The sequence below is a fragment of the Trematomus bernacchii genome, unplaced genomic scaffold (assembly GCF_902827165.1).
Source record: "Trematomus bernacchii unplaced genomic scaffold, fTreBer1.1, whole genome shotgun sequence".
NCBI classification, from domain to species: Eukaryota; Metazoa; Chordata; class Actinopteri; order Perciformes; family Nototheniidae; genus Trematomus; species Trematomus bernacchii.
The window spans coordinates 18,896,609-18,922,863 of NW_022987593.1; the positions used below are offsets into that span (position 1 = coordinate 18,896,609).

General features: G+C 42.0%; 2 protein-coding genes across 2 annotated transcripts in view; both read right to left on the reverse strand.

Moving 5' to 3' along the window:
- Nucleotides 1-1,655: 1,655 nt before the first annotated feature.
- Nucleotides 1,656-12,202, reverse strand: LOC117482002 (sialoadhesin-like). Its single transcript, XM_034129946.1, has 14 exons — nucleotides 12,052-12,202; nucleotides 11,223-11,573; nucleotides 10,485-10,715; nucleotides 9,905-10,258; nucleotides 9,501-9,719; nucleotides 8,650-9,006; nucleotides 7,137-7,361; nucleotides 6,735-7,004; nucleotides 6,295-6,555; nucleotides 6,119-6,148; nucleotides 5,932-6,049; nucleotides 2,600-2,660; nucleotides 1,913-2,037; nucleotides 1,656-1,725 (listed from the first exon to the last, which is right to left on the reverse strand). Exons 1-14 carry the CDS (start codon nucleotides 12,098-12,100, stop codon nucleotides 1,656-1,658), a joined length of 2,721 nt encoding a protein of 906 aa, XP_033985837.1. The 5' UTR covers nucleotides 12,101-12,202.
- Nucleotides 12,203-23,563: 11,361 nt separating this feature from the next.
- Nucleotides 23,564-26,255, reverse strand: part of LOC117482043 (titin-like) — a 7,260-nt gene continuing 4,568 nt past the window's right edge. The window contains exons 7-13 of the mRNA XM_034130012.1: nucleotides 26,162-26,255; nucleotides 25,808-26,077; nucleotides 25,364-25,624; nucleotides 24,948-25,208; nucleotides 24,058-24,145; nucleotides 23,897-23,951; nucleotides 23,564-23,685 (exon numbers count right to left, since the gene is read on the reverse strand). The exon at nucleotides 26,162-26,255 is cut by the window's right edge and continues 131 nt beyond it. Coding sequence (XP_033985903.1) covers nucleotides 23,602-23,685; nucleotides 23,897-23,951; nucleotides 24,058-24,145; nucleotides 24,948-25,208; nucleotides 25,364-25,624; nucleotides 25,808-26,077; nucleotides 26,162-26,255 — 1,113 coding nt within the window. The 3' untranslated portion in view covers nucleotides 23,564-23,601. The remainder of the gene's footprint in view (nucleotides 23,686-23,896; nucleotides 23,952-24,057; nucleotides 24,146-24,947; nucleotides 25,209-25,363; nucleotides 25,625-25,807; nucleotides 26,078-26,161) is intronic.

Below are 26,255 nucleotides of genomic sequence, written 5' to 3' on the forward strand. Positions count from 1 at the left end.
CCAAACGAAACCTTTATAAAGACCACCTCTCTTAGTTCTCATGTCTTTCTTTGTTGTAAAAGAAGGCTAAATTAAGTATCTAAATCAATGGTCTGTCAGTTCATCTCACTATTGAACAAACTAACTATACTTCTATCATTCACAAAGAGACAAGGGAAAGTTTGCAATATTACTTTTCACATCAAAGAAACTGCATCAACATCATGACATAAAAGATGCATTCTTTTATAATGTCTGCCATAAGTCAATTAGAAAATCTAAAGTAGAAAAGTCCATGAGTCAAAATAGATAACCAGTCTGCAGCACAAACTGCAGCTTAAAGTGGACCTATCATGCTATATTTGAATAATATAGTGTAGGACCATACCTATATAAGGCATATTTATACTTTTTTTTTTTCAAAATACCAAACAGATCATGCATTTTAGCCATGCCTCATTTCGCTCTATTTGACAATTTCTAGCTCAGTTTTAGCAAGGGCAGATTCAGTGAGAACAGCACCATCTACAGGCCTGGCATATGTACTACAGCGTCTCCAGCGCTTTCGAATGGCAATGGCCGTGGCTGTCTCCTCTTGATTGGTGGAGTTGGCCCAATAGCCGTAGCGCCACCGTCCTGACGTCAGGACAGTGTTCAAATCTGGATCAGTTTTTATCAGATCCGTTGCAGCCCCTTTTTTAGAGATTTGGGTATGGAGGAAAATAGAGAGGGTTGTGTTTTCTGACACTTGGTGAGTTCCCTGGAACACCGGGGACACATATTCATGTATACAAGACGTACAAAAGTGCATTTTGCATGATCGGTCCCCTTTAACTAAACTACATGTCCCACAATGATAAGCAGGACTTAGGCTGTGGGTGCAGTTTTGTTTGTCATAAATGTTTTTCTTTACTGTAATGGAAAAAAAGGAAAGACTAAATACGATAGCTGCCACAAATTAATAAAACATCACCAAACAGCTTCATTATTATAGCTTTTATTCAATGGTTTATTTTACAAAACAAATGAGTATGCCTAACATAACAAGAGCTCAAATAAAACGTACTGTTGACAAAGGTTTAAGTATAACATGATATAGCAAAACACATCGGTCTGCATACTCTTTATTTCAAATTGAAAGGTTGTCTCATGTTTTACAAGTTAATAAGTTAGTTACATTGCTATCTTTTTGGTAAAATGGAAAGTAAAAGCTATTTGGGTGTCTCTAATTCCCTCTGAATAATGATTTATAGAGTCGTATGTATCCACTCCGTGCTTAAACACCAATCCAGAGAACAAATAAAAGGTTTAAAAAGTGTGTCCTTGCTTCTGTACATTTCATTAAATAGGCCATTTAATATACATACATTATGTTTACAATAAAAGGCATTAAATAAGCTACATAGTCATTAGAGCCAACCCATGCTCAAACTCAACAACACACTAAAGTCATATATCTTCTCAGAAAGAAGCCAATAGGAGCCAGAGTGTTCCATAGGGATGTCACTATGTTAAGGAAGCAAACAAAGGAGTCCAATGGAGAAACTCCCTCTGGAGGGAACACATGGATGTTAGCCTTTGCAGACCATTTACATGCACACAAACCTAGAGAACACACTACAGTGAAGGGAAAACCCAATAGGGTCCCTTTAATAAAAATGATGGGCTGTAGATCCCTACTGTGTCCTGGTTTTGTTGATTGTGCTGTACAATGCAGTTGAGTCCTTTATGGCAGACATCTGACTTCTGTTTTTCAAAGAGAAACATTTATTTAGGAGTTTTGCAGATTAGATATCGTACAAATGGCCAAACAGTGGTTGGAAAACTAGTAAAATCACATCAGGCAGATGCAAAAGTGAACAGGTGTTGATTGTATTCCAAGTCATTTCATCGTTAAACTCAGGGTAATGTTCCTGTGAGAGTATCTACTCACCTCGGGGCAGCGCTGTTAAATTTGACCTCAGCGTACACAACACTATCCTCGATGTTGGAGGAGAGAGGATCTGCCTGGTTTTTGGAGAACTGGACACTGGCATAGAGAAGCTCCTCCGGAGGACTCTGAAGGGCAGATATTGCATAGACAAGATTACCTTAAAAGGGTTTGGGTCTGTGTTGTAGGGAATATGTGAAGGTTAAGAATACCCAATGGTCCCTAAAACAATCTTGAACTTTACTTGAAGTTCTGTCTTGGAGCGGCAGTAGCTCAGTGTGTTGGCTTGGGAACGGAACAATTGCTGATTCAAGTCCTGATTGGACCAAAAAAACTAAATGTAGACTCGTGCCAGTTTACCCTCTGGGACTCTTTTTCTACTTTTAATGCATCTTTTAAGACATAAAGAGCTTTTGTGTAGTCCAGCCATAAGATAAGATAAGATAAGATAAGATAAGACTTTATTTATCCCGAAGGAAATTGTTGTGCCAGAGCCACAAAAATACAACAAACACAGCAGCATAACAGCAAAACTGTACACTAAAAGTGCAGTAAAAAGAGCAATCAAACATCTACAGGAAACATAATTAATGCAAATATTACCAGTAATCAGTAGTGCAAAGAAATATATATATCTGAACTGAACTGTTGAAACCTTTTTTGCTTTTATTGATAATTATTCCTTCTCACCTGTTTGCTGTTGTCCGGTGGCTCTCCGGGTTCAGATGATGGCTTGGCAGCTTTCTTCTTCCTGGTTAGAATAATTAAACATTGAACTTTTAGAAATGTGCTAAACTGAACCTGTTAACCTGTTAACCTGTTAAGCTCTGAGCCTGTTTTTCAGGTCTCAGGCTCGAAAATGCCATTCCCAGAACAAATGACCATATCTTCCCTTCTAAAAGGGTTAAATTAATAATCTTTTTTCTCAAAGTAATGATAAACCTGTGCGTTTGATGTAGAAAAGTCAGAATCAATATAGATGTTTTTTATTTGAAAGAAAATTCAGATTTTACATAGTAAAAAAGTGTAATTATAGTGTCCGTCCAAATATTCTTTTTTACTTATAGTAAAAACTACCCTTGGATGATGGGTTAGTAGACTAAAAGCTTTAGGAATCCAAAGTACAACATATAATAAGTACCCTGTATGAAGATTGATGCAAAACAAGTAACATTTGACCTTTTTAGAGAGGTTTAGAAAAAGAAAAATAATATGAAATCTCCGTTTTTTACATAAAAATGTAATGATGGATTATCAGTAATCCTTTCAAAGTGACACAGACACATTGGATTAACCTATGGATTAACCTTCAGCAGCGTTTTTATCATTTTAATGCCATTGAACACGACTATTGATCAGAATAACAGCTAATTTGAGACGATCTCCCGTGAATGTTCCGTAATGCTACGTGTTATGACGTCTGTTTGCTTCCCCTGTCACGAGTTCTCATCGCTCAGTGATGATACCAATACCTATAGAATCTGTGGAATCTCAGCTTTAATCTGATATCTTGTTTTTGCAGTTATGATAAGTAATAAGGGTATTTTTACCTTGAGTTCTGTGCTAAGTGTGTTAGCATTTTTTCGCTCAGGGCTCATTTAGACGCTTCTTGTGAGACTTGTGTTTTGTTTCGGTAAAAATGGTTCATATTGTCAGTTAGCTGAGTTTCTTCCCGTTAAATGGGTATGACACATTAATAGGTTTTTAAATATTAAGAAGCCCTGAGACACAGTTTCGTGAAGAAACACCCCACTGCTCTAGGGCTTAACAGTTAATGAAGACAATATTTTTCATGAAACCTGGGTATTTGTATTGGTCATTATCCTTTCCTAATAACACAATGCAGTCAAATATCCAAGATAATTGCTGACTTCTGGAAAGCACTAAATTATACAAACACACACGTTTGAACTATTTCATGGTGTTCCTGATTGTGGGACCTGTTTTCATAAAAGAAACTCAGACTCATTGTTACATTTCAAGACCAAACTCCTTTCTGCTTTCACATTCCCACACGTAACCCTCCATCTTGCGGTAAACATTACATTACATGACATTTCACTTGTTAGATGCTTTTATCCAAAGTGACTTACATACTCTCAATACTGTGGACAATCTCCACAGGTGCAATTTGGGGTGAAGTATCCAATTACGATAAGTTGACTGCAGTGGGAGTGTAACCAGCGCTATCCCACTGCGCAACAGCCTCCCTAACTAATCTTTAATACTGTAGGATATGAGGATCACATTTCTGAAAATTCAGTCTGACAGTGAGTTTGAAGAAGAGGAAGAGATTGAAATGAGGTATAACTTTACAGTGTTGTCCTAATTTACATATTTGATTGCCCAATATTATCAAAAGTATCCAGCATACCATGTTTAGTGCTTTCACTAAACATTACCTTAATGAAAGTGGACTGCTTACCTAATCAATACAAATATAGAGAGGAGGATGACTGTCAGAACAACAGCAGTGGTGATTCCAGCAGCTCTAGATTTCAATGCTCCTATGATAAGACGAAAAAAACACAAAAAGCAGTTATTAAAGCTTTCATGAATATAATATGAAAAGAAAAACCTAGATCTTACCATTCAATACCTTTTCAAAAAATATTGAGCATGATCAGAAACAGAGCTCAGAAAAACCTTTTTTGTTTGTGTATTTTCAAAAGATTCCCACCTCTTTCCCTTGTCAACTGCCTCCAGGACATCAAAAACTGGATGTCATCAAACCTGCTAAAAATAAACAGCAACAAAACTGTGCTCATCATTGTGGCTCCCAAGGCACAGCTCCAGAAGGTTGGTGACCTGCTTCTCACCATTGACGGCTGCTCCATCTCCCCGTCCACTGAAGTCCGCAACCTGGGAGTCATCCTGGACTCCACCCTCTCTTTCCAGGCGCATATCAAATCTATTACCAAATCCGCCTTCTACCATCTCAAAAACATTGCCAGACTCCGCCCCTCACTCTCTGACTCAGTGGCAGAAACACTCATACACGCCTTCATCACATCCCGTCTGGACTACTGCAATGGAGTCCTGTCCGGGGTTCCCAGCAAAACCCTGGCCAGGCTCCAATACGTCCAGAACTCTGCCGCCAGGCTTCTCACCCGCACCAAGCCATGGCAACACATCACCCCCACCCTCATCCACCTGCACTGGCTGCCGGTCAAGTCCCGGATTCACTATAAAACACTCCTCCTCACGTACAAGTCCCTCCATACCCTCGCCCCCAGTACTTAACAGACCTCCTACATCCCTACACCTCTTCTCGGAGTCTGCAGTCCTCCGACACGGGCCTGCTCTCCATCCCCCGCTCTCGCCTTCGTACTGTGGGTGACAGGGCGTTCAGTGTTGCGGCCCCCACCCTCTGGAATGCACTTCCTCCTGAGATCCGGAACGCTGCCTCCCTGGACATCTTCAAATCCTCACTAAAAACGCACCTGTTCACCATGGCCTTCTGACCCTAGTCCTTTCCTGGTCCCCTGGCTTCCTTTATTTTATTTTATTTTGTTCTTGTTTTGTTCGCTCCTCATTGTCTGTTTTGTCTTGTCTGTCCACCATGTACAGCGACCTTGGGTCCCGTGAAAGGCGCTTTATAAATTCCATTTATTATTATTATTATTATTATTATTATAATTTTGTGTCCTGTTTTATTTTTAAATGTATTCTCTCCTTATGTTTTGTCTTAGTGTTTTCCCGCATGTGTGATTGTCTGTCCCACCCTGATTCTTTCCATGTATGTGATCTTTTTGATGTTCTTTTGTGTTTGCCTGACTTCTCCAGATTTGTCTTGTCAGTTTGATTAGTCCTGTATATATGCGTGGCATTTTCCTCGGACCTTGAAAGACCTTTGCTTATCTTAGAGTAGACGTGGTCTGAGCATTGGCACATGAAATGTTTACGTCTGTGCATCAGAGGGTGTTTAACGGTATTTACCGCATATTAGTTTGGTGTGTGGAAGTGAATGAAACCTACCAGTCAAAACAATCTGATGTAAGGTGGAGTTTTGACGTCCTAACTTGTTCTGGGCTTCACAGTAATAACTCCCACTGTGTTCAGCTCTGAAGTCAGTGATGTTGAAGATCTGTCCTGAAGCTTTTGGAGAGTCTTCATTCTTCTTGTACCAGGTGTAGTTAGCTGCTGGGTTAGCATCACTGCTACAGGTCAGAGTCACTGCACTGCCCTCCTCTATCTCAGCAGAGGGACTCACTGACACAGAGGGGAGCTTTGGAGCATCTGGAGGACGATTAGGAGAGAAATGTATTAATAATTACACATGTTGTGAACCAGACTCTACCTCCACAATGGCACAAAGCAACCAACGAATCCCTACTTATAAATACAGTGTTAGCATAAGAGAATTGCTGTTGTTTATTACTCACACTGGACATCTACAAACAGAGACGTAGAGTTGATCTCTCCATATTGATTCTCAGACTTGCAGTAGTAGATCCCTCTGTCCTCAGAGCTGATGGAGGTGACATGATAACTTCCTTCTGTTCCCTGAAACAGTGTTTGGTTCTCCTTGTACCAGGTGTATTTAGCTGCTGGGTTAGCATCACTGCTACAGGTCAGAGTCACTGAACTGCCCTCCTCTATTTCAGCAGAGGGACTTACTGACACAGAGGGGAGCTTTGGAGCATCTGCAGGAGATTAGTTTGCAAGATTAATGAAAAGATTGCACCCAGCTCATCAGGAAAACATCTCTCCATCAAGGGTCTCAAAATTAGCAGAATGTGAAATTGAAGTATGAGAACCCTGAAAGACCCTTTTCAAGTGATTAAAACATGACAATTATCATTGATAAACTGTATTTCCTCACATTTCACATCAATAGAGTTCATTTCAGATGTCCGTTTCCCCAGCTCGTTCTCAGCTGCACAGAAGTACTGTCCAGAGTCAGAAACATGGATGGAGCTGAAGAAAAGCTTTGGTTCTTTAGTGAGAGGAGGAAGTTTCTGATTTCCATTCTCCTTGTACCAGGTGTAGTTAGCTGCTGGGTTAGCATCACTGCAACAGGTCAGAGTCACTGAACTGCCCTCCATGATTTCATCAGAAGGACTTACTGACACAACAGGAAACTTCAGAGCATCTGGAGTAAAAAACAACAATTTTGTGAGGCAAATGTTAGGTGCAATGTATCTGGAGGTTGATTCCTTAATGCGTCTCTGTTATGTCGTTCAATATAAATATTTATCTTAATTACACAGTGGAGCAAACTCACATAGCAAAGGAGAGCTGTAATTCTCGTGTCCTTTCAAAGCACAAGAGATGATGTCTCCAGGATAAAACTGGTCTTCATATAAAGATCTTTCCTCTTTGATGATTTTCTCGTTGTTCTTGAACCAGACGTAGGAAACACCAGCTGGACTGCAGCCGCTGTGACACTTCAGCTCTGCATAGGTGTAAGACTGGTGGACTGTTGATGTGATCACCTGCACCTGCAGAGCTGGATATGTTTAACATTACAAATCAAATGTGATAACCTTTAAGGTTGTAAGTGACATACTTTCAGACATCAAAAATAACAAATATAAATCTAAACTTAGGATATATACCACAAACAGAAGATGTAATGAAGGTTAGCGACGGGAATCATTCAAACTTTTGTTATGGTTTAATATAAACTTGAGTTGTTATCATTTTTTTATACTAATTTGCCAAGTGTTCACATGTTTTAAATCTTGAGTAGCTCAGCTATGAGCCAATCATGAGAACTTTTGTTTTGCAAACATTCTTTATTTTAGAAATGTTATAATAAGTAAATGAACAAGCTTGTGACTATTTCACTGTACAGCATGCTTTAAAGTGGACCTATCATGCTATATTTGAATAATATAGTGTAGGACCATACCTATAGAAGGCATATTTATACTTTTTTTTTTTCAAAATACCAAACAGATCATGCATTTTAGCCATGCCTCATTTTGCTCAATTTGACATTTTTTTAGATCTGTTTTAGCAAGGGTTGATTCTGTGAGCAACAGCACCATCTAGCGGCCTGGCATATGTACTACAGCGTCTCCAGCGCTTTCGAACAATGCGGTGGTTGTCTCCTCCTGATTGGTGGAGTTGGCCCAATAGCTGTAGCGCCACCGTCCTGACGTCAGGACAGTGTTCAAATCTGGATCAGTTTTTATCAGATCCGTTGCAGCCCCTTTTTTAGAGATTTGGGTATGGAGGAAAATAGAGAGGGTTGTGTTTTCTGACACTTGGTGAGTTCCCTGGAACACCGGGGACACATATTCATGTATAAAAGACGTACAAAAGTGCATTTAGCATGATAGGTCCCCTTTAAGTAGATTGTGATGCTAATACATTGAAAAGCTATTTGCTAACCAAATAGCTATGCTAATAGCTTTCTTACTTTTATTTAAGTAACAAATGAATGTTACTTGTAACATAAAATGTTTACAATGTGGTGTTACTATTTTGTCTTAAATACTGTACATAACTTGATTCTTCTTCCTCTGATTAATTGAGATAATTTTCCTAATAATCTACAGTGAGCTATTATTTAAAATAAACAAAGCATTGTTATTAAAGCCTGGTAACCCAAAGGCTATCTTTATGTTCAATTGCATATGTACACAACATTTGTAAAGACATTTAAAACCATGGTAAAAGCCAATAGTTATAAAACCCTTCTACCAAATTCTTAGGAAAGTGGTACAAAAGTTGTAGTTATTTGAATGAAACTGCTGCTGCTGTGAACATCAGTGTGTGTTGATCAGTACCTGTGACAGTCAGAGTTGTACCAGGGAAATCACTCCCCCATTCAAAGCCTGTTGTTTTGAATTTGAAGAGATACTGAGCTGAATCTGAGTCTCTCAGGTCAGAGATCCTCAGAGTGGAGCGTCCTCTCTCTGTTTCAAGGATCTGAACACGACCTGCATACTGGGAGTCTTCACTAAGGTCCTCAGGTTGAGAGGGATTCTGTCCCTGATGACTACGCTCAGGACTGAACCAGAATGTAGATTTAACATATACTTTATAACTGTTGTACGTGCAGGAAATGTCCACTGATGATCCTTTTAGGGCGCAGATGCTTCTCTCAGTGTAAATTACTCTGTTACAGGTTTGACCAGTGACACCTGAAAAACAAAACAATTTAAAATGTTCTTCGTGAATTTGTTTTGGCAAAAAAACGTTTGTCAATTAGGGCACATTCAAACAATGGCAAACAGAAGTGTGTGCACAATTTTTTTAAATAAACATGCTGTAATCACTGTAAAGCCAGCTGAGGCGATTTTGAGATTGTTGATATTGGGTTATATACTGTAAAAATATTTGGTTGGTTGTTTCACAATAAAGTAACATTTAAATGTGTCATGAAAAGTATAGTATGTCACATAGAAGTCAATCAAATCATGTTATAATATTCCATAGAAAATCTCATAAAAAGTCACAGTACAGTTTGCCATAAAAAACTATTTAATAGTAAGTGACTAAAAAGTCATAGAAGAACTAAGAACTTTCTTCTGAGTCTCAGCTATTTCGGATGACCAGCTGCAACTGAATTAAAAGCTTTGAAGGTAAAGTGCAATAACCTACAAGCTCCACCAGAGGGCCAGAGGGAAACACTCACACACTGGAGGAGAGGGGAAATCCTCATGTCCTTGCACAGCGCAGGAGTAGCTGGATGCAAAACCAAAGTAGACTGAATATGAAGAGAATGTTTCTTTTGCAATTTTCAGCCCATTCTCATACCAGATGTAGGAAGAACCTTGTGGCAGGCGACAACTGGTGTAACACTGGAGCTCAGACCATGAAGATGATGTCACCTCCTGCACCTGCACCTTCAGATCTGGATTTTTGAGGATAAAAAAAGTGTTTGTTATTTATCAAATACCCAAATCAAGGGTACAAAGTCTAAAATAAGATAAACATGAATGGATAGAGAGTTGTAAATGACAATCTACATTATAACAGCTACCTTACACATTAATTACTGGTATGCTGTATATAACATCAGTGAGTGTTGATCAGTACCTGTGACAGTCAGAGTTGTACCAGGTAAATCACTCCTCCATTCAAAGCTTGGTGTTTTGAATTTGAAGCGATACTGAGCTGAATCTAAGTCTCTCAGGTCAGAGATCCTCAGAGTGGAGCGTCCTCTCTCTGTTTCCAGCATCTGAACACGACCTGCATACTGGGAGTCTTTACTAAGGTCCTCAGGTTCTGAGGGATTCTGCCACTGATGATAACGCTGAGGACTGAACCAGAATCCATCAGTGATAGATTCATAACTGCTGTACATGCAGGAAATGTCCTCTGATGATCCTTTGAAGGCACAGATGCTCCGGTCAGTGTGAGTCACTCTGTTGCAGTTTTGACCGTCAACACCTGAAAGATAAACCATTTGTTAAACTGAGCTGATACAACTCACTCTCTCACAGCTGTAATACAGAGCAGGTTGTTGAGTTGCTTAAAGCAGAAGTGATCCTGGAGAGCGAGGGGCCAAAAATAAAAACTTAATATAAAAAGGGGAAGTGGGTTTATTGATATTCAAAGTACTTGCAATCATTGTGCCATGGTGTTCTGTTAGTGAAAGACTGTGGAGTAAACTCACACTGTGAAGGAGACGGGAAATCCTCATGTCCTTTAAGAGCACAGGAATAGCTGTCAGCTGAATAAGAATAGACTGAAAAAGAAGATGTTTCTCCCCGAATTTTCTGTCCGTTCTTGAACCAGATGTAGGAAGGGTCATGAGGTAAAAGACATCTGCTGTGACACTGAAGCTTTGCTTTGGAAACACCCTGGTGGACTATTGATCCGATGACCTTGACTAGTAGATCTGGATCTGAGAAGGAAACAAAAAGTTAAATAATAATGATTTATATTCATATAAATACCCCAAAGCATTCACAGCATCTATAATGGGTGTTTGTTTCCGCCTATGGTTAATTATATAGTAGCTATTGAATAAAATGGACATTATCAATCACACACACACACATACACACACACACACACACACACACACACACACACACACACACACGCGAACACACACACACACACACACACACACACACACACACACAAACACACACACACACACACACACACACACACACACACACACACACACACACATACACACACACACACACACACACACACACACATACACACACACACACACACACACACACACACACACACACACACCACACACACATACACACACATACACACTGTGCAGGATTAGGTTGGAAAACTTCCATTGCAGGAAATATCACACTAAGTTCTTTATCAAACATTCACAGCACAGTACACATTTAACATTTATATTAAAAACAGTTACCTGTGACAGACAAAGTGACTCCTGGTGAACCAGTATATGTATCTTTGTTTGTTATGAACCTGAACCTGTACTTAGCTGAGTCGCTCTCTCTCAGGTTTTTGATTCTCAGAGTGCATCTGTTGTTTTTACAGCGATCCTCTACACGACCTGCATACTCTGAGTCTGTTCTCAGATCTTCAGGTTCACCATCTTTCAATTTAGTAAACCAGAATGTTTTCTTAATCGTGGTTCTATGGATACTTATTTTAGATGGGTATGTGTAGCTGCAGTTTATCTCCACTGTTGATCCTTTCACTGCACAGATCTTAGTAGAAGTGTAAGTCACTCCCCAGCCACGCTGACCCTGAACCGCTGTAACACAGAGCACATCAGAAACTAATTCAGAAAATGCTTAGTTAATATCAGTAAATTAGACAAAGTGGATCAAATGACTGATGTGATTTTGGGCAATGGAAACATAGACAAGCTTAAAATGACCCAACTATCAGCAGTCATTATCAAAAAGACGTCCTGATAATGCGTCTATCTAACTATGCCTAAACTAGAATATAGAATACAAGTTTATATATACAGTTCTGGTCTATTCAATCTAAAGATGGTGGACAAATTGTATAAAACGTGCATTTTGTGTCAACAAACCATTTATAGAAAGACATAAAGAGCATAAAAACATACAGAGACACACTGTCAAATGACCTCAAATGATATACAAGTACAACAGTCGATTGAAAATAAAATAAACAACTATCTATTTATAATATATCTCTCTTCAAAGTGCTTTGAATAAGTGTGGTAAAGGTTGTACAATGTTAATGTGGATATACATTACCTGGCATACAGAGAAGGAAGACCACAAATCCACTCGCTGTTAAAATCATAGCGACTCCTCTCGTCTCTGTGCGGCTATAAAATAAAGAAGATTGATGTACACAAGAAAACAGTTCTACATCAACTTAAAGGAAGTTCTCTTGAACCTTAACGTCCTTCTGTGGGCTTGAGAGTGAAAAGGAGACTGAAAGCAGGTTCAAAATACCACTTCCTTCCTCTTGACATTATTACAATGCACAGCTTGTTTTAACGAAACCTTTCTAAAGACCACCTCTCTTAGTTCTCATGTCTTTCTTTTTTGTAAAAGAAGGCTAAATTAAGTATCTAAATCAATGGTCTGTCAGGTAATCTCAGCAGTGAACAAACTGGGAAAAATTTGCAATACTACTTTTCACATAAAATAAATCTAAAGTAGAAAAGTCCATGAGTCAATATAGATAAACAGTCTGCAGCACAAACTGCAGCTTAACTAAACGACATTTCCCACAATGATAAGCAGGACTGTGGCTGTGCTGTGGTTACAAACTTTCCATCGCTCAGTCTGCCTTTCCTGTGTTCACCTTGTCATGTATCTTGACAAAAACTGGACTTTCACCAAGTTATATTGTGTTTCCAGTGTTTCTATTTCCGGCTGACGCATACAATTATTCAATGGCATGCCATGGCATGTAGGTTATGGCATTAATGAACAGAGACCGGACATTGAGAACTGGGAATTTGATCCAACTCTGGCATTGCCACATACAGAGTCATTCATCTAAGCCAGGGGTGCCCACACTTTTTCACTTCAGATGAGGAGGTGAGGCCCCCTCATAACTGCATGAACCGTATGTCACAATACAACTCAGACTGGCTTACTTGTAGGACAATCAAGTGGCAAATGCCATAGTAAGGATGGATGATAGGCTAACTTTTTTTTTTTAAATGCCATGCGATCTACCCACACTACCTTTGCGATCGACGTATTGGGCACCCCTGATCAAAGCAGTAAAATCCAGGTTCACTAAATGTGAAGGAGTTATTTGAGCATGGCTAAGCCTCAACCACATCTATTATCATCTGCTATAGTTCTTTTATCCGGTCAACACATCTGTCCTCGTTTCATCTCTTCACGACAGACCCAAACATACGACTGCCATATCAAAACCTTGACAAAATGCAGAAGTTTTATATTTCAACATCCACCCTCCATGTCCCTTCCATTCATCCCTTCCCCTTTCTACCTCATACTCAACCTCATCCCTTCAACCATTTGTCCCTCCTTTCCAACATCCTTTCATCCATTTATCCCTTTCTACCTATATCCCTTTATCCGTTTATACCTTGATTCCTTCCTCCCTACTGTACATCCATTACATTACATTTAACTTGTTAGACACTTTTATCCAAAGCGACATACATACAGTCCGTACTGTGGGCAATCCCCACAGGAGCAATTTGGGGTGAAGTGTCTCAGGGACACAACGACATGCTGACTGCAGTGGGACTCAAACTTGCTACCCTCTGATTCGAAATCCAGCACACTACTCACTGAGCCACAGCCTTTTATTTAGTTATCCCTTCTTTCTCTCATTCATCCCTTCCTCCTTACATCCCTTTGACCCTTAAACCCTTGACCCTAAATGCCCAGATCCATATATCCCTTTTTCCATTCATTCCTCCCTCCATACATCCCCTAATCCCCCCCCAACCTACATCCGTTCATCCCTTTCTTTCCCAACCCTTCGTCCCTACATCTTTTGATTCCTCCCTCCCTACATTCCTTCATCGATTCATCCCTTCCTTCTTCCATTCATCCTTCCTTCCCTAAATTCCGGGACTCTTAAATGCCCAACCCTGAATTACCAAATCCATTTATCCCTTCTTCCATTCATCCCTCCCTCCCTCATGTCCCCATCCCTCCCTTCATCCATCCTCAATACCTATATCCTTTCATCCCTCCTTCCCTAAAACCCTTCATTCCTTGATTCCTACCTCCCTTCATCCCTCCCTTCTTGCATTCATCCTTCCCTCCCTAAATCTATTGACTCTTAAATGCTCCCTCCCTCCCTCCCCACATCACTCCAGTTCAGAAGTCTTTACAACTGGCTTCCGGTATGTAAAATAAATGATTTCAAAATACTGCTGCTGCTCTATAAAGCATTGAATGGTTTCGGCCCAAAATACATTTCTGATCTCCTGCTAAATTATGAACCATTCAGAACTCTCAGGTCTTCTGGGACCTGTCTGCTTTCTGTCCCCAGAGTCAGAACTAAACATGGAGAAGCAGCTTTCAGTTATTATGCTCCGAATATCTGGAACAAACTCCCAGAAACATGCAATACAATACAATACAGCTTTATTTATAAAGCACTTTAAAACCTCCAGACCAAAGTGCTGTACAGTCAAATAAACAAACGGAAACATACACAACATTACACAGCTCAGCTCACACACCAAACAAGTAAAGTAAAATGTAAAAACAATAGACAATTTAAAAGCAAGAAAAGCAACAATCTAAAAGATGTCAATACGCTAAGGAGAAGAGGTGGGTTTTAAGAAGCGCTTTAAAAGCAGACAGTGTGGCGGCCTGTCTGATGTGCAGGGGCAGATTATTCCACAGTGTGGGAGCCGCGACAGAGAAAGAACGGTACCGTCTGAGCTTTGACATGGTTCTGGGCACATTCAGGAGCAGTAGATCAGTTGACCTGAGAGGGTGTAGCAGCTCAGAAAGATATGGTGGGGCCATGCCATTTTGGGATTTAAAAGTAAATATTAGGATTTTGAAATGAATCCTAAAATGTATTGGCAGCCAATGGAGCAAAGCCAAAATGGGGGAAATGTGCTCATATTTCCGTGTGCCAGTTAAAAGCGTTGCTGCTGCATTTTGCACCAGTTGCAGACGAGCGATGGAGGAACCACTAACCCCCATGTAAAGAGAGTTGCAGTAATCCAGCCAAGTGGTGGCAAAGGCATGGATTACTGTCTCAAACTGCTGTCTGGAGAGAAAAGGTTTTATTTCGGATAGCTGCCTAAGGTGATAAAAACTTAATTTGATAGTGAATTAATTTAGGTTTTCAGCAATCTTGCGGGAATATCTCCGCAATGGAGCGAGCTTACATTTCGATTGAATGATATAGCCCAGCGCAACACCTTCGTCAAACATGTTGCCACTTGTTTGTACCATTTTCAGGCGATTTGTAATCTGTTCTAGAAAAAATATGTGTTTTTTAGGATTTCAAGAAGCATATAGAACAAACAATGGATGTATTTTATGAACATTTATCCATGCTGAAAGTAGATTTAGATGTGTTAGGAGTTAGATAGAGATTATTATCTAATATATGCATCCGATGAAGCATTGCATGAAGTCTGTTGATGATCAGAACCTGTTGTTGGGGCTGCATAAACGTTTTTTATTTTCGTTTTGTAGGCAGACCATGCAGGACTCAGAGAGTTAAACTTGGGCCTGTGACATTAGTTTTATTGTATTTTGTTTTGAAAATCCACAGCGCAGGTTTGTGTCGTACTACATGCGGTGTATTTTACATTTCTCTCAGTAGCCAACGATCTATGAGTCTGTTGGCTCGGACATGAACTCCGTAATAAATGTAGTCTACATTTCATAAGAGTTGTAAAACCTGAAAGCATTTTAAATCTTATTTGAACTAAATGCTTATATAATCTGTAGTTGTTTTTGTATTGTTGATTTATTGTGTGAACGAGGCGATGTAGAGAAGGTTAAAGGTGGGGTAGGTAAGTTTGAGAAACCGGCTCTAGATACACTTTTTGTTATATTCCATGGAATGCTCTTAACATCCCGATAGCAATGAATATCTTAAGTGCTTTGACAAAAGATCCATAAAAAAATGTCATCTGTGGAAGCCGTAGTACTGTAAAAAGCACGACCAATCATTTTAGCCGGCCCGGCTAAAGTAACTGGATGGCCTACCTGCCTGTCAGCCTTCCATCTGTGCACAAACTTATCTCGTGCCCTCATTGGTCATGTGCACGTTCGTGTGTGTTGGAGGAGGGGCTCTGTAAGGAAGTGGCAGATTTGTTCCGGCTGTGTATTTTCAAATTCCAGCGCACTCAAGCTGGTTTCTCCAAAATTACCTACCCCACCTTTAAGCTGTCATTATTAGGCTGTTATGTACTGTTGGAGTGGTAAGCAGGCCTATTGTTTTTGGATATTTGTGGAGTCAGGTGGTCCGTGAGTGTTTTTTTATTGGTTAAGTGGTCGTTGGTATGAAAAAGTTTGAGACACACTGCGCTAGTGGATTGTCAACGGGAGGAGCCTCGCTGCGGGGAAATTATACAGATGGCCAGTCCGCCCCTGAAAAATGTCTATGCACACGTTATTATTATTAATAATAATAAAAAAATTGATTAAAAAAAAAAAAGCCCAACTCGGAAACCCCTGCTCTAGACACTTTAACAGTGGGCTAATACCCTCCTTCTTTTTTAGTGGGACATACATCTGGCTATCATCAGCATAGCAGTGGAATGCAATGCCGTGCTTTTTAAGTATGGACCCAAGAGGGAGCAAATAGAGGGAAAATAGCAGGGGGCCTAAGACTGAACCCTGTGGGACCCCATACAGGAGTGTAGCAGAGGATGACTCGGAGTCACCAAGACTGACAGTGAAAGTTCTATCATTCAGATATGACCTGAACCATTCCAGGGCTTTCCCCTCAATGCCCACCGACTGCTCCAAGCGAGAGATCAAGATGTCATGGTCGACTGTATCGAAAGCTTCAGTTAAATCAATAAGTAGATAACAACGCAGTCCCCAGAGTCAATAGATAAAAGGATGTCCTAAAAAACTCTTAAAAGCACTGTTTCAGTGCTGTGCATAGTTTTCAAACCGGATTGGAATAGCCTTCGGGATATTATTCTACTCCAGAAAAAACATGATTTGACTGCAGACAATCTTTTCCAGGATTTTTGACATGGGCCTAAAATAAGCCAGAACTGTGGCTGGGTTTTTGAATTAGAGGTTGCACTACTGCACGCTTCAACTTTTCAGGGACCTTCCCTAAGACCAGTTAATAACTGCCAGCACGGATGGTCCTACAGTGGGGAAAACCTCTTTAAAAAGTCCAGGTGGGACGGGGTCATTTGGAGAACCAGAGGGCTTTAACTGACAGACAATCTCCTGTACAAAAGACAGAGCAACAGGCTAAAAATGGTCAAAGACAGCAAAGCAGGGTGCAGGAACTGAGGGGTCATTTGCAGGAGCAGAGATTTGAGCTCTAGTGGAATTTACCTTTTAAATAAAAAAGTAAAAGAAAATCTTCACAGACCGCAGTAGAGGTCTCCATGTCGTGTCAAGAGGCGCTTTCACACAGGAGTACTTTTCCCCGTACTTTTCCCGTTTAGTTCCGATAGTTCCTGGGATTTTGCGTTCACACCAAAAAGAGAACTTAGTTCATGAGAACTTTTACCCCCTTTTTAGTCCCTGCTAGAGAGGTGGTACTTTCCTGGGGAGAAAAAAGTTCCAATTTCTGATTGGCTGGGCGAATTGCAAACCACGCCCCGTAAAACTCTGAAAAGCTTTGTGAAGCTGCATTGTATTTGCTGGCATTAGCATTATTAGCATTAGCATTAGCCCCGCACACCAACTGAGAGAGAATCATTTATGGCAACACCCTAGAAGCTGCTGGGAGTCCCAGCAGCTTCTACTGAAGCCAGTCCCCAACTCCGGGGACTTCCGGCCGGGGACTTCGGTTGGCAGTATACACCGTGAAGTTGTTTGCGGCCTGCCAGTAAACCCAAAGCAGAAGAAGAATAAGTGACGTCAGCGGCTTCATTTGCGTAATCTTCCCTCAGGGTATTTATTCCGGTGTGAACGCGATTGGTACTTAGTGCCCTGGATTCTGGGTAGTGTAGTGTCTTCTGCCATCCTAAACTCCGAAAAAATATTTGTTTCTCCGAATCGAAGGGGGAAAATACAAAAGCATTTTTGCAATTTAAACCAATCAATGTTGTGTAATTAACAAGGATAATCTGGTGTTTTTGAGTTGATGAGTAGTGCAGATATCACTGTAAAATGTCACGATCTGTCTGTGTTGTGTTTTGTCTTGTCTTTTTCTGTCTCTGGTTTCCTGTTTTGTTTTGAAATGTTTTCCTCCTTGTGTCTTCTCTGTTCCTTCTTCCTGTGTTTGCCTTCCTGTCTTAGTTTCCCTGGTGTGTCTGATTGTTTGATTGTGTTCACCTGTTGCCCTTGTGTTTCTGCCTCCCTTACCCCAGCTGTGTCTCGTTTTGTGATTACCCCTCTCTGTATTTAGTCTTGTCTTCCCCTGTGTGCCTTGTCGGTTCATTGTTTGTTTCTCCTGTCTCCCACCATGTTGGTCACGGTCAGTTTCTATAGAACCTATGTGTTTCATGCCATGCTATTGTTCAGCTTTAGAATAAAGCTCGTTTTTCTTTCGAGACCGTTTACCTTTTCTGATAGTCTGCATTTGGGTCCTACCCTTCCACGCATCCTTACCGAATGAACCGACCAGAATTGGACTCAGCAGACTCTGATTGTTTGTTGCTACAGGCGGACCGTCTTGGGTGCTCTCTGGAGTACATTTTTTATACCTGGTATGACGCCACATCTATACGGGGTAGAGTGGCGGCTTTGAAGGAGGCACGCCAGGAGGTTGCTCGCAAGCCCGGGCTCAGGGGTTTGTTGCCTGAGTGGCTACAACATTTTACATGTGTTCCTGGAAGCTTTTCTCAAGCCTCTAACCCTTTCCTGGGAACCGACTACTGTGATGTTGGAGGTCCACAGCGTCTCCAAAAGGCCTCTAAGAGACGCAGGGCCAGGATTCCAGCCCGTGCCCCAGCAGCCATGGTTTCAGCCCCAGGTCTGGTCCCAGAAGCCATGGTTCCAGCCCCAGTTCTGGCCCCAGCAGCCATGGTTCCGGCTTCAGTTTCGGCTCCAGTACTGGCTCCCCGGCCGACGCCAGCCCCCCGTGTTTTGTCAGTGGTTCGGCCCACTCCAGCCCCTCGTGTCCTGTCGGTGGTCCGGCCGACTCCAGCACCTCGTGTCCTGTTGGCTCTCCGGCCGACGCCAGCCCCCCGTGTTTTGTCAGTGGTTCGGCCCACTCCAGCCCCTCGTGTCCTGTTGGCTCTCCGGCCGACGCCAGCCCCCCGTGTTTTGTCAGTGGTTCGGCCCACTCCAGCCCCTCGTGTCCTGTCGGTGGTCCGGCCGACTCCAGCACCTCGTGTCCTGTTGGCTCTACGGCCGACGCCAGCCCCCCGTGTTCTGTCGGTGGTCCGGCCGACTCCAGCACCTCGTCTCCTGTTGGCTCTACGGCCGACGCCAGCCCCCCGTGTTCTGTCGGTGGTCCGGCCGACTCCAGCACCTCGTCTCCTGTTGGCTCTCCGGGCCGACGCCAGCCCCCCGTGTCCTGTTGGCTCTCCGGCCGACGCCAGCCCCCCGTGTCCTGTTGGCTCTACGGCCGACGCCTACCCCATGTCCTGTACCGTTGGAGGTCCCGCCGACTACTCTTCTGCCGGGGGTCCTGCCAACCCTATGTCCTGTGATGTTGGAGGTCCCGCCGACTACTCTTCTGCTGGGGGTCCTGCCAACCCTATGTCCTGTGATGTTGGAGGTCCCGCCGACTACTCTCCTGCCGGGGGTCCTGCCAACCCTATGTCCTGTGATGTTGGAGGTCCCGCCGACTACTCTCCTGCCGGGGGTCCTGCCAACCCTATGTCCTGTGATGTTAGAGGTCCCGCCGACTACTCTCCTGCCGGGGGTCTTGCCAACTCCATGTCCTGTCCCATTGGGGGTCCCGCCGACTACTCTTCTGCCGGGGGTCCTGCCAACCCTATGTCCTGTGATGTTGGAGGTCCCGCCGACTACTCTCCTGCCAGGGGTCTTGCCAACTCCATGTCCTGTCCCATTGGGGGTCCCGCCGACTACTCTTCTGCCGGGGGTCCTGCCAACCCTATGTCCTGTGATGTTGGAGGTCCCGCCGACTACTCTTCTGCCGGGGGTCTTGCCAACCCTATGTCCTGTGCCGTTGGGGGTTCCGCTGAGGGTCCTGCCAACTCCACGTCCAGTGTCGTTGGGGGTCCTGCCGACCCCATGTCCTGTCCCGTTGGGGGTCCCGCCGACTACTGCTCCGCCGGGTTTCCTGCCAACACCAGATCCTGTCCTGTTGGGGGTCCCGCCGACTACTGCTCCGCCGGGTTTCCTGCCAACACCAGATCCTGTCCTGTTGGAGGTCCCGCCGACACCTGTTCCACCGGGGGTCCTGCCAATTCTGTGTCCTGTTCCGTTGGGGGTCCAGTCGACACCAGCCCTTGCTACGCCTGTCCCGTCGGCTCCGGTTCCTGTCCGGCCGATACTGGGTCCTGCCCGTACTCCGGAGCTGTCTCGTCGCCGCCTTCTTGTTCGCCCTCGAGCCCGGCCTCCTGAGTTCTCCAGCCGCGGTCTTCGCCCTCGGGCTCGGCCTCCTGATTCTTCCAGCCGCTGCCTTCGCCCTCGAGCCCGGTCCCCTGAGAGCCCCTGCCTTTGCTCTCATGCCCGGCCCCCTGAGTTCGCCCGCTGTGGCCTTCGCCCCTTTTTGGACTCTGCCTTGCCCCCAGGCCGTCCGCCCGGGACCCCTTCCGGGCCCGTCCACCGGACCCCCTCCACCCACCCTTTTGGAAATGTTGGACTATGTTTTTTGGGACGTCTGGGATCCGTCCCTTGAGGGGGGGGTTATGTCACGATCTGTCTGTGTTGTGTTTTGTCTTGTCTTTTTCTGTCTCTGGTTTCCTGTTTTGTTTTGAAATGTTTTCCTCCTTGTGTCTTCTCTGTTCCTTCTTCCTGTGTTTGCCTTCCTGTCTTAGTTTCCCTGGTGTGTCTGATTGTTTGATTGTGTTCACCCGTTGCCCTTGTGTTTCTGCCTCCCTTACCCCAGCTGTGTCTCGTCTTGTGATTACCCCTCTCTGTATTTAGTCTTGTCTTCCCCTGTGTGCCTTGTCGGTTCATTGTTTGTTTCTCCTGTCTCCCACCATGTTGGTCACGGTCAGTTTCTATAGAACCTATGTGTTTCATGCCATGCTATTGTTCAGCTTTAGAATAAAGCTCGTTTTTGTTTCGAGACCGTTTACCTTTTCTGATAGTCTGCATTTGGGTCCTACCCTTCCACGCATCCTTACAGAAAATCAATCGACAGTAAAGAAAATACTTACTTCCGGGTGTAAAATCCTCCGTTATCCAATGGGAATGGACGCTCACATTGCCTTTAAATTCCGCCGACATGGACCGATGCGGTGCTTCCCTGAGCGTCAAATACCGCCGCCAATGGGAATACATTGCAATCAGTTGAAAGCTCTTTGTGTCCGTTTATGAAGCTGAAGGAGACTCGGCGCGTCACAACTGCACGCCAAAGGACCCTGACCAAGCGTCGCTATTGGACTATCAGGGATTGAGACTGTGTTGGTTCCTGCACGTCCGCTGCAACTCTTAATCAACTCTATTAATCCAGGCTGAAGACTTCTCTTTTTGCCGCTGCTTTTAATGGATATATTCATATCTCACACTGCACTGTAACTTTTATTTATGTGTTATTATTTTTTACATTTTATTATCTTTGCTTTTAAATGAGTGTTTTTAAATGCCATTTTACAATATGTTTCTGCTGCAATATTTCTTAATGCTCTATATGTCTTTCATTTTTGTAAAGCACTTTGAATTGCCTTGTGTTGAAAGGTGCTATATAAATAAACTTGCTTTGCCTTGCCTAAAGAAGTGCTCTGTATTTGGCTCTGTATATTATATTCTCACCTTATTTTTGGCTATCAATGAGACATATATGACTCCAACTTGAAAACACTTGTGGTCACATTTTGGTGGGCGAATAGGAGTGGCAGGACCTATAACAATTCCAAACCTCTATGCATCAAACTCTGAACTCCGTTTCCAGTGCACTTTTTTGACTCTGTAAAGACTGTAAAGATAACAATGTTGGTGAGGAGGTCCGTGTTCATAATATGGACCAAACATGGCTTTAAACATCTCCGACATTAAATGAAGACCCAGCCAGGAGAGTGCTTGGTCTCTTAGTGTATGTGAATTTAGTCTCAGGCGTTTTTCTGTCTGATCTGAATAACGAAGTGGCCAGAATGTACATAGAATTTGAAATAGATGAGGGGAGACAGAAAGAAAAACTGTATGATGTATGAATAGAGGAATGGAAAAGGACAAATTAATGAATGAAAGGTCAAGGGATGAAAGGATGAATGGTTATGGGGATGAAGGATTGAGGGATAAAGTGTTGGGGCGATGGAAGAGAAAGGGAGGGTGGTTTGTAAAATATGACTATCAGCATTTTTCCAAAGGCAAATCATTTAAATTGATTCTCAGTTGAAAACTCTGTCTGTGGATCTTCATATCAGAAACATCTCAGATCATTATGAACCATGTGACTCCTTTCTTTCCTATAGCACCACATGACAATATGGGAGATATTGAAAAGCAAATTCTATTTGTTTTGTAAGGCTAGATAATAATTTAACATTATATACCGCAAATTAATGAAAGGTTAAACAGAAAATCTGAAATCTAGAGATTTTTGAAGGTGATCTTTTCCAAACACTCGTCTGATGGTCCTTCACTTGTTGTAGAGCTGGCTGTTGATTCATTCTGATTTGAATCTTACACAGTAACATCTAACAAGGTCTTCTAGTGAGCTTATGTTTCATTTTGTGAAAATCTAAACTGTACATGGAGTGACATGGGATGTTTTTAGGGTCTCTGTTTTGAATAGACTTAATTGGCTCTGTCAGCCAGGACAGCTATTAACTAACACACTGATGAGGATTTTTCAAAGTTATTTATTATGTGGATTTAAAAATCTTATCCTAGACTTTTGTAATATCAACAACTCTATATATAACAAATAAGCATGTATACAGTAGTTAAATCAGCACGTTAGAGCACCTGATCATCAGCTGATCTTAACAATAAATCATGTTTGACACCTCAATATCACTTCACTTCAAGCTGCCAGCAGCTCATTCTTCTAAACCTATACATTTGATTTGATTTGATTTATTTGGAATGTGTAAAACAACAATACAAAATGTAACATGATAATTATTATACATTACAAAATTAAGCAATGTCAAATTGATAAACAAAAATATTACTGATTCTAATTTATGTATAAACAAATAATCTACTTAATTACACATCCGAAAAGGGGTGGGAAGAAGTTTACACTTATTGAATCCCACCCTTCTCCCAAAAACTAAATTAGTAACATATATATTTTATTTCCTTCTTTTTTTCTTAAATAAATACATTTGTTATTGAAAAACAAACAAAAAATAAAACAGATATACAAAAACCTCGCTTGGTTGTGGTAAAAGCTGCTGACTCCTTCCTGCTGCTGCTACTGAAAACTTAAAATAAAAACTTGAAACAAATGGATTTTTAGATGTCCTTCTTCTTTGTTTCCGTCAGGTGAGCGTCTGAAGAAAATCACAGGAGACTTTGTGTAAAGTTACAGCTGGAACTGTGACTCTAAATGTGGAGTGGGCCTGTTTGATCTGATGCAGGAGGCTCTAACCTGACTGGACTTCACACCAGGTCTCCCTGCTCCTCTGTGTCTTCTGTCTGTGCTGCAGTGTCTGAGTCGTTCTCATACTCAGGAAGAGAGTCCAACTGATGGGGAAAGAAGACAAAATCAGTCTCTTGATAATTAACTCTATATATTAGGAGATATAAGCAAAAATGTATTTTATTTTGAAGAAGATTAGTTGATGTCATTGTTTAATGACTACAATGTACTTAACCTCCTTTTCCAGAGCATTTATGGGACAATTTATAACCGAGACGTATTGGAAGGTTTGTCAATAGGTCCGCTCTCTCTCACCTCTATCTCTACAGGTTCATGTGCTTCAGTGGTGGAGTGCAGAGCTTTCTTCTTCCTGGATTGACAACATCAACAAGTGCAGAATTCATGACAGTGAAATGTGAGGATGTTATAAGAGAAAAATAAATGGTGAGTGAACTGATGAATTTCTATTGTTGTACCTCGTCCATAGACTCAGGAGAAACCCAGGAATCAGCATCAAGACCCCCAGAGTCGTCCTGATGATATTCACTATCATTGTTGAACTCCCTATTAACATGAAACCCATATGTGATACACCTCAGTAGTAGATTGATATATCCCTTCAGTCCGTGTCATCCACGTCTATAACCCTGAACAACAATAGTTTTATTTTCTGTGTAGCCAGTTTTCATTGGTTGCTGCATATTCAACCCAGTCTCACGGCATTTCGTGTTATAGCCACGAAATTTATTTAATCTATTGATTCGTGTTCACCAACACGATTTTCACATTTTTTTCGTGTCACACAGAACGATTTTAAATGCAATGTATTTCTATTGGTAGTTTGTTTCGTGCCTGCACCACGTCTTTTTGTCCGGTCGGGTCTTGGAATACCAGAAACTGTGTGGTTCATAAAAACATGTTCTTACTCAATATCTTACCCTAAGCTTAACCCTATCCCTTTTATTTTAAATTGTATAATGTCTGAGTTTTTTTGCCGTCAGTGAGGAAAAGAAATGTCTCAGAGCCTCAGAATACTGACATCTGTATTTTATGTCATCTTTTTTTCCTTCTAATTTGTTATTATTTGGTGCAGGCACGAAACATACTACCAATATAAATACATTGCTTCTAAAATCGTTCTGTGTCAGAATACTTAAATCTGTATTTTTTTAAATGTCTTTTTCCTTCTAATTTGTTATTAATTACATTGCTTTTAAAATCGTTCTGTGTGACACGAAAAAAATGGCGAAATCGTGTTGGTGAACACGAATCAATAGATTAATTTCGTGACTATAACACGAAATGCCGTGAGACTGTGTTGGCATATTACAAAGTGAATCAGTTCTGGTGAATGTAGAGAACTTACCTGTTCCAACAATCAGATGTAAGGTGGAGTTACTACGTCCTAACTTGTTCTGGGCTCCACAGGAATAACTCCCACTGTGTTCAGCTCTGAAGTTAGTGATGTTGAAGATCTGTCCTGAAGCTTTTGGAGAGTCTTCATCCTCCTTGTACCAGGTGTAGTTAGCTGCTGGGTTAGCATCACTGCTACAGGTCAGAGTCACTGAACTGCCCTCCTCTATCTCAGCAGAGGGACTCACTGACACAGAGGGAGGCTTTGGAGCATCTGGAGGACGATATAGTAGTCACATTTATTAATATATACACATGTCGTCACTCGTGAAACAGACTCTACCTCCACAATGGCACAAAGCAACCAAACGAATCCCTACTTATAAATACAGTGTTAGCATAAGAGAAGTGCTGTTGTTTATTACTCACACTGGACATCTACAAATAGAGATGTAGAGTTGATCTCTCCATATTGATTCCCAGACTTGCAGTAGTAGATCCCTCTGTCCTCAGAGCTGATGGAGGTGACATGATAACTTCCTTCTGTTCCCTGAAACAGTGTTTGGTTCTTCTTGTACCAGGTGTAGTTAGCTGCTGGGTTAGCATCACTGCTACAGGTCAGAGTCACTGAACTGCCCTCCTCTATCTCATCAGAGGAACTCACTGACACAGAGGGGAGCTTTGGAGCATCTGGAGGAGATTAGTTTGCACGATTAATGATAAATTGCATCCAGCTCTCAACTAGGAAAAAATCTTTACGTCAAGGTTCTCAAAATTAGGAGATTGTGAGATTGAAGTAAGTATGAGAACCCTAAAAGACCCTTTTCAAGTGATTAAAACATAAATTACAATTGATAAACTGTATTTCCTCACATTTCACATCAACAGAGTTCATTTCAGATGTCCGTTTCCCCAGCTCGTTCTCAGCTGTACAGAAATACTGTCCAGAGTCAGAAACATGGATGGAGCTGAAGACAAGCTGTCGTTCTTTAGTGAGAGGAGGACGTTTCTGATTTCCATTCTCCTTGTACCAGGTGTAGTTAGCTGCTGGGTTAGCATCACTGCTACAGGTCAGAGTCACTGAACTGCCCTCCATGATTTCATCAGAAGGACTTACTGACACAACAGGAAACTTCAGAGCATCTGGAGTAAAAAACAACAATTCTGTGAGGCGCAGGTGCAATTTATGTGGAAGGTGATGTTAATTACACCGTGTAGAGAACACACATAGCAAAGGAGAGCTGTAATTCTCACGTCCTTTCAAAGCACAAGAGATGATGTCTCCAGGATAAAACTGTTTTTTATATAAAGATCTTTCCTC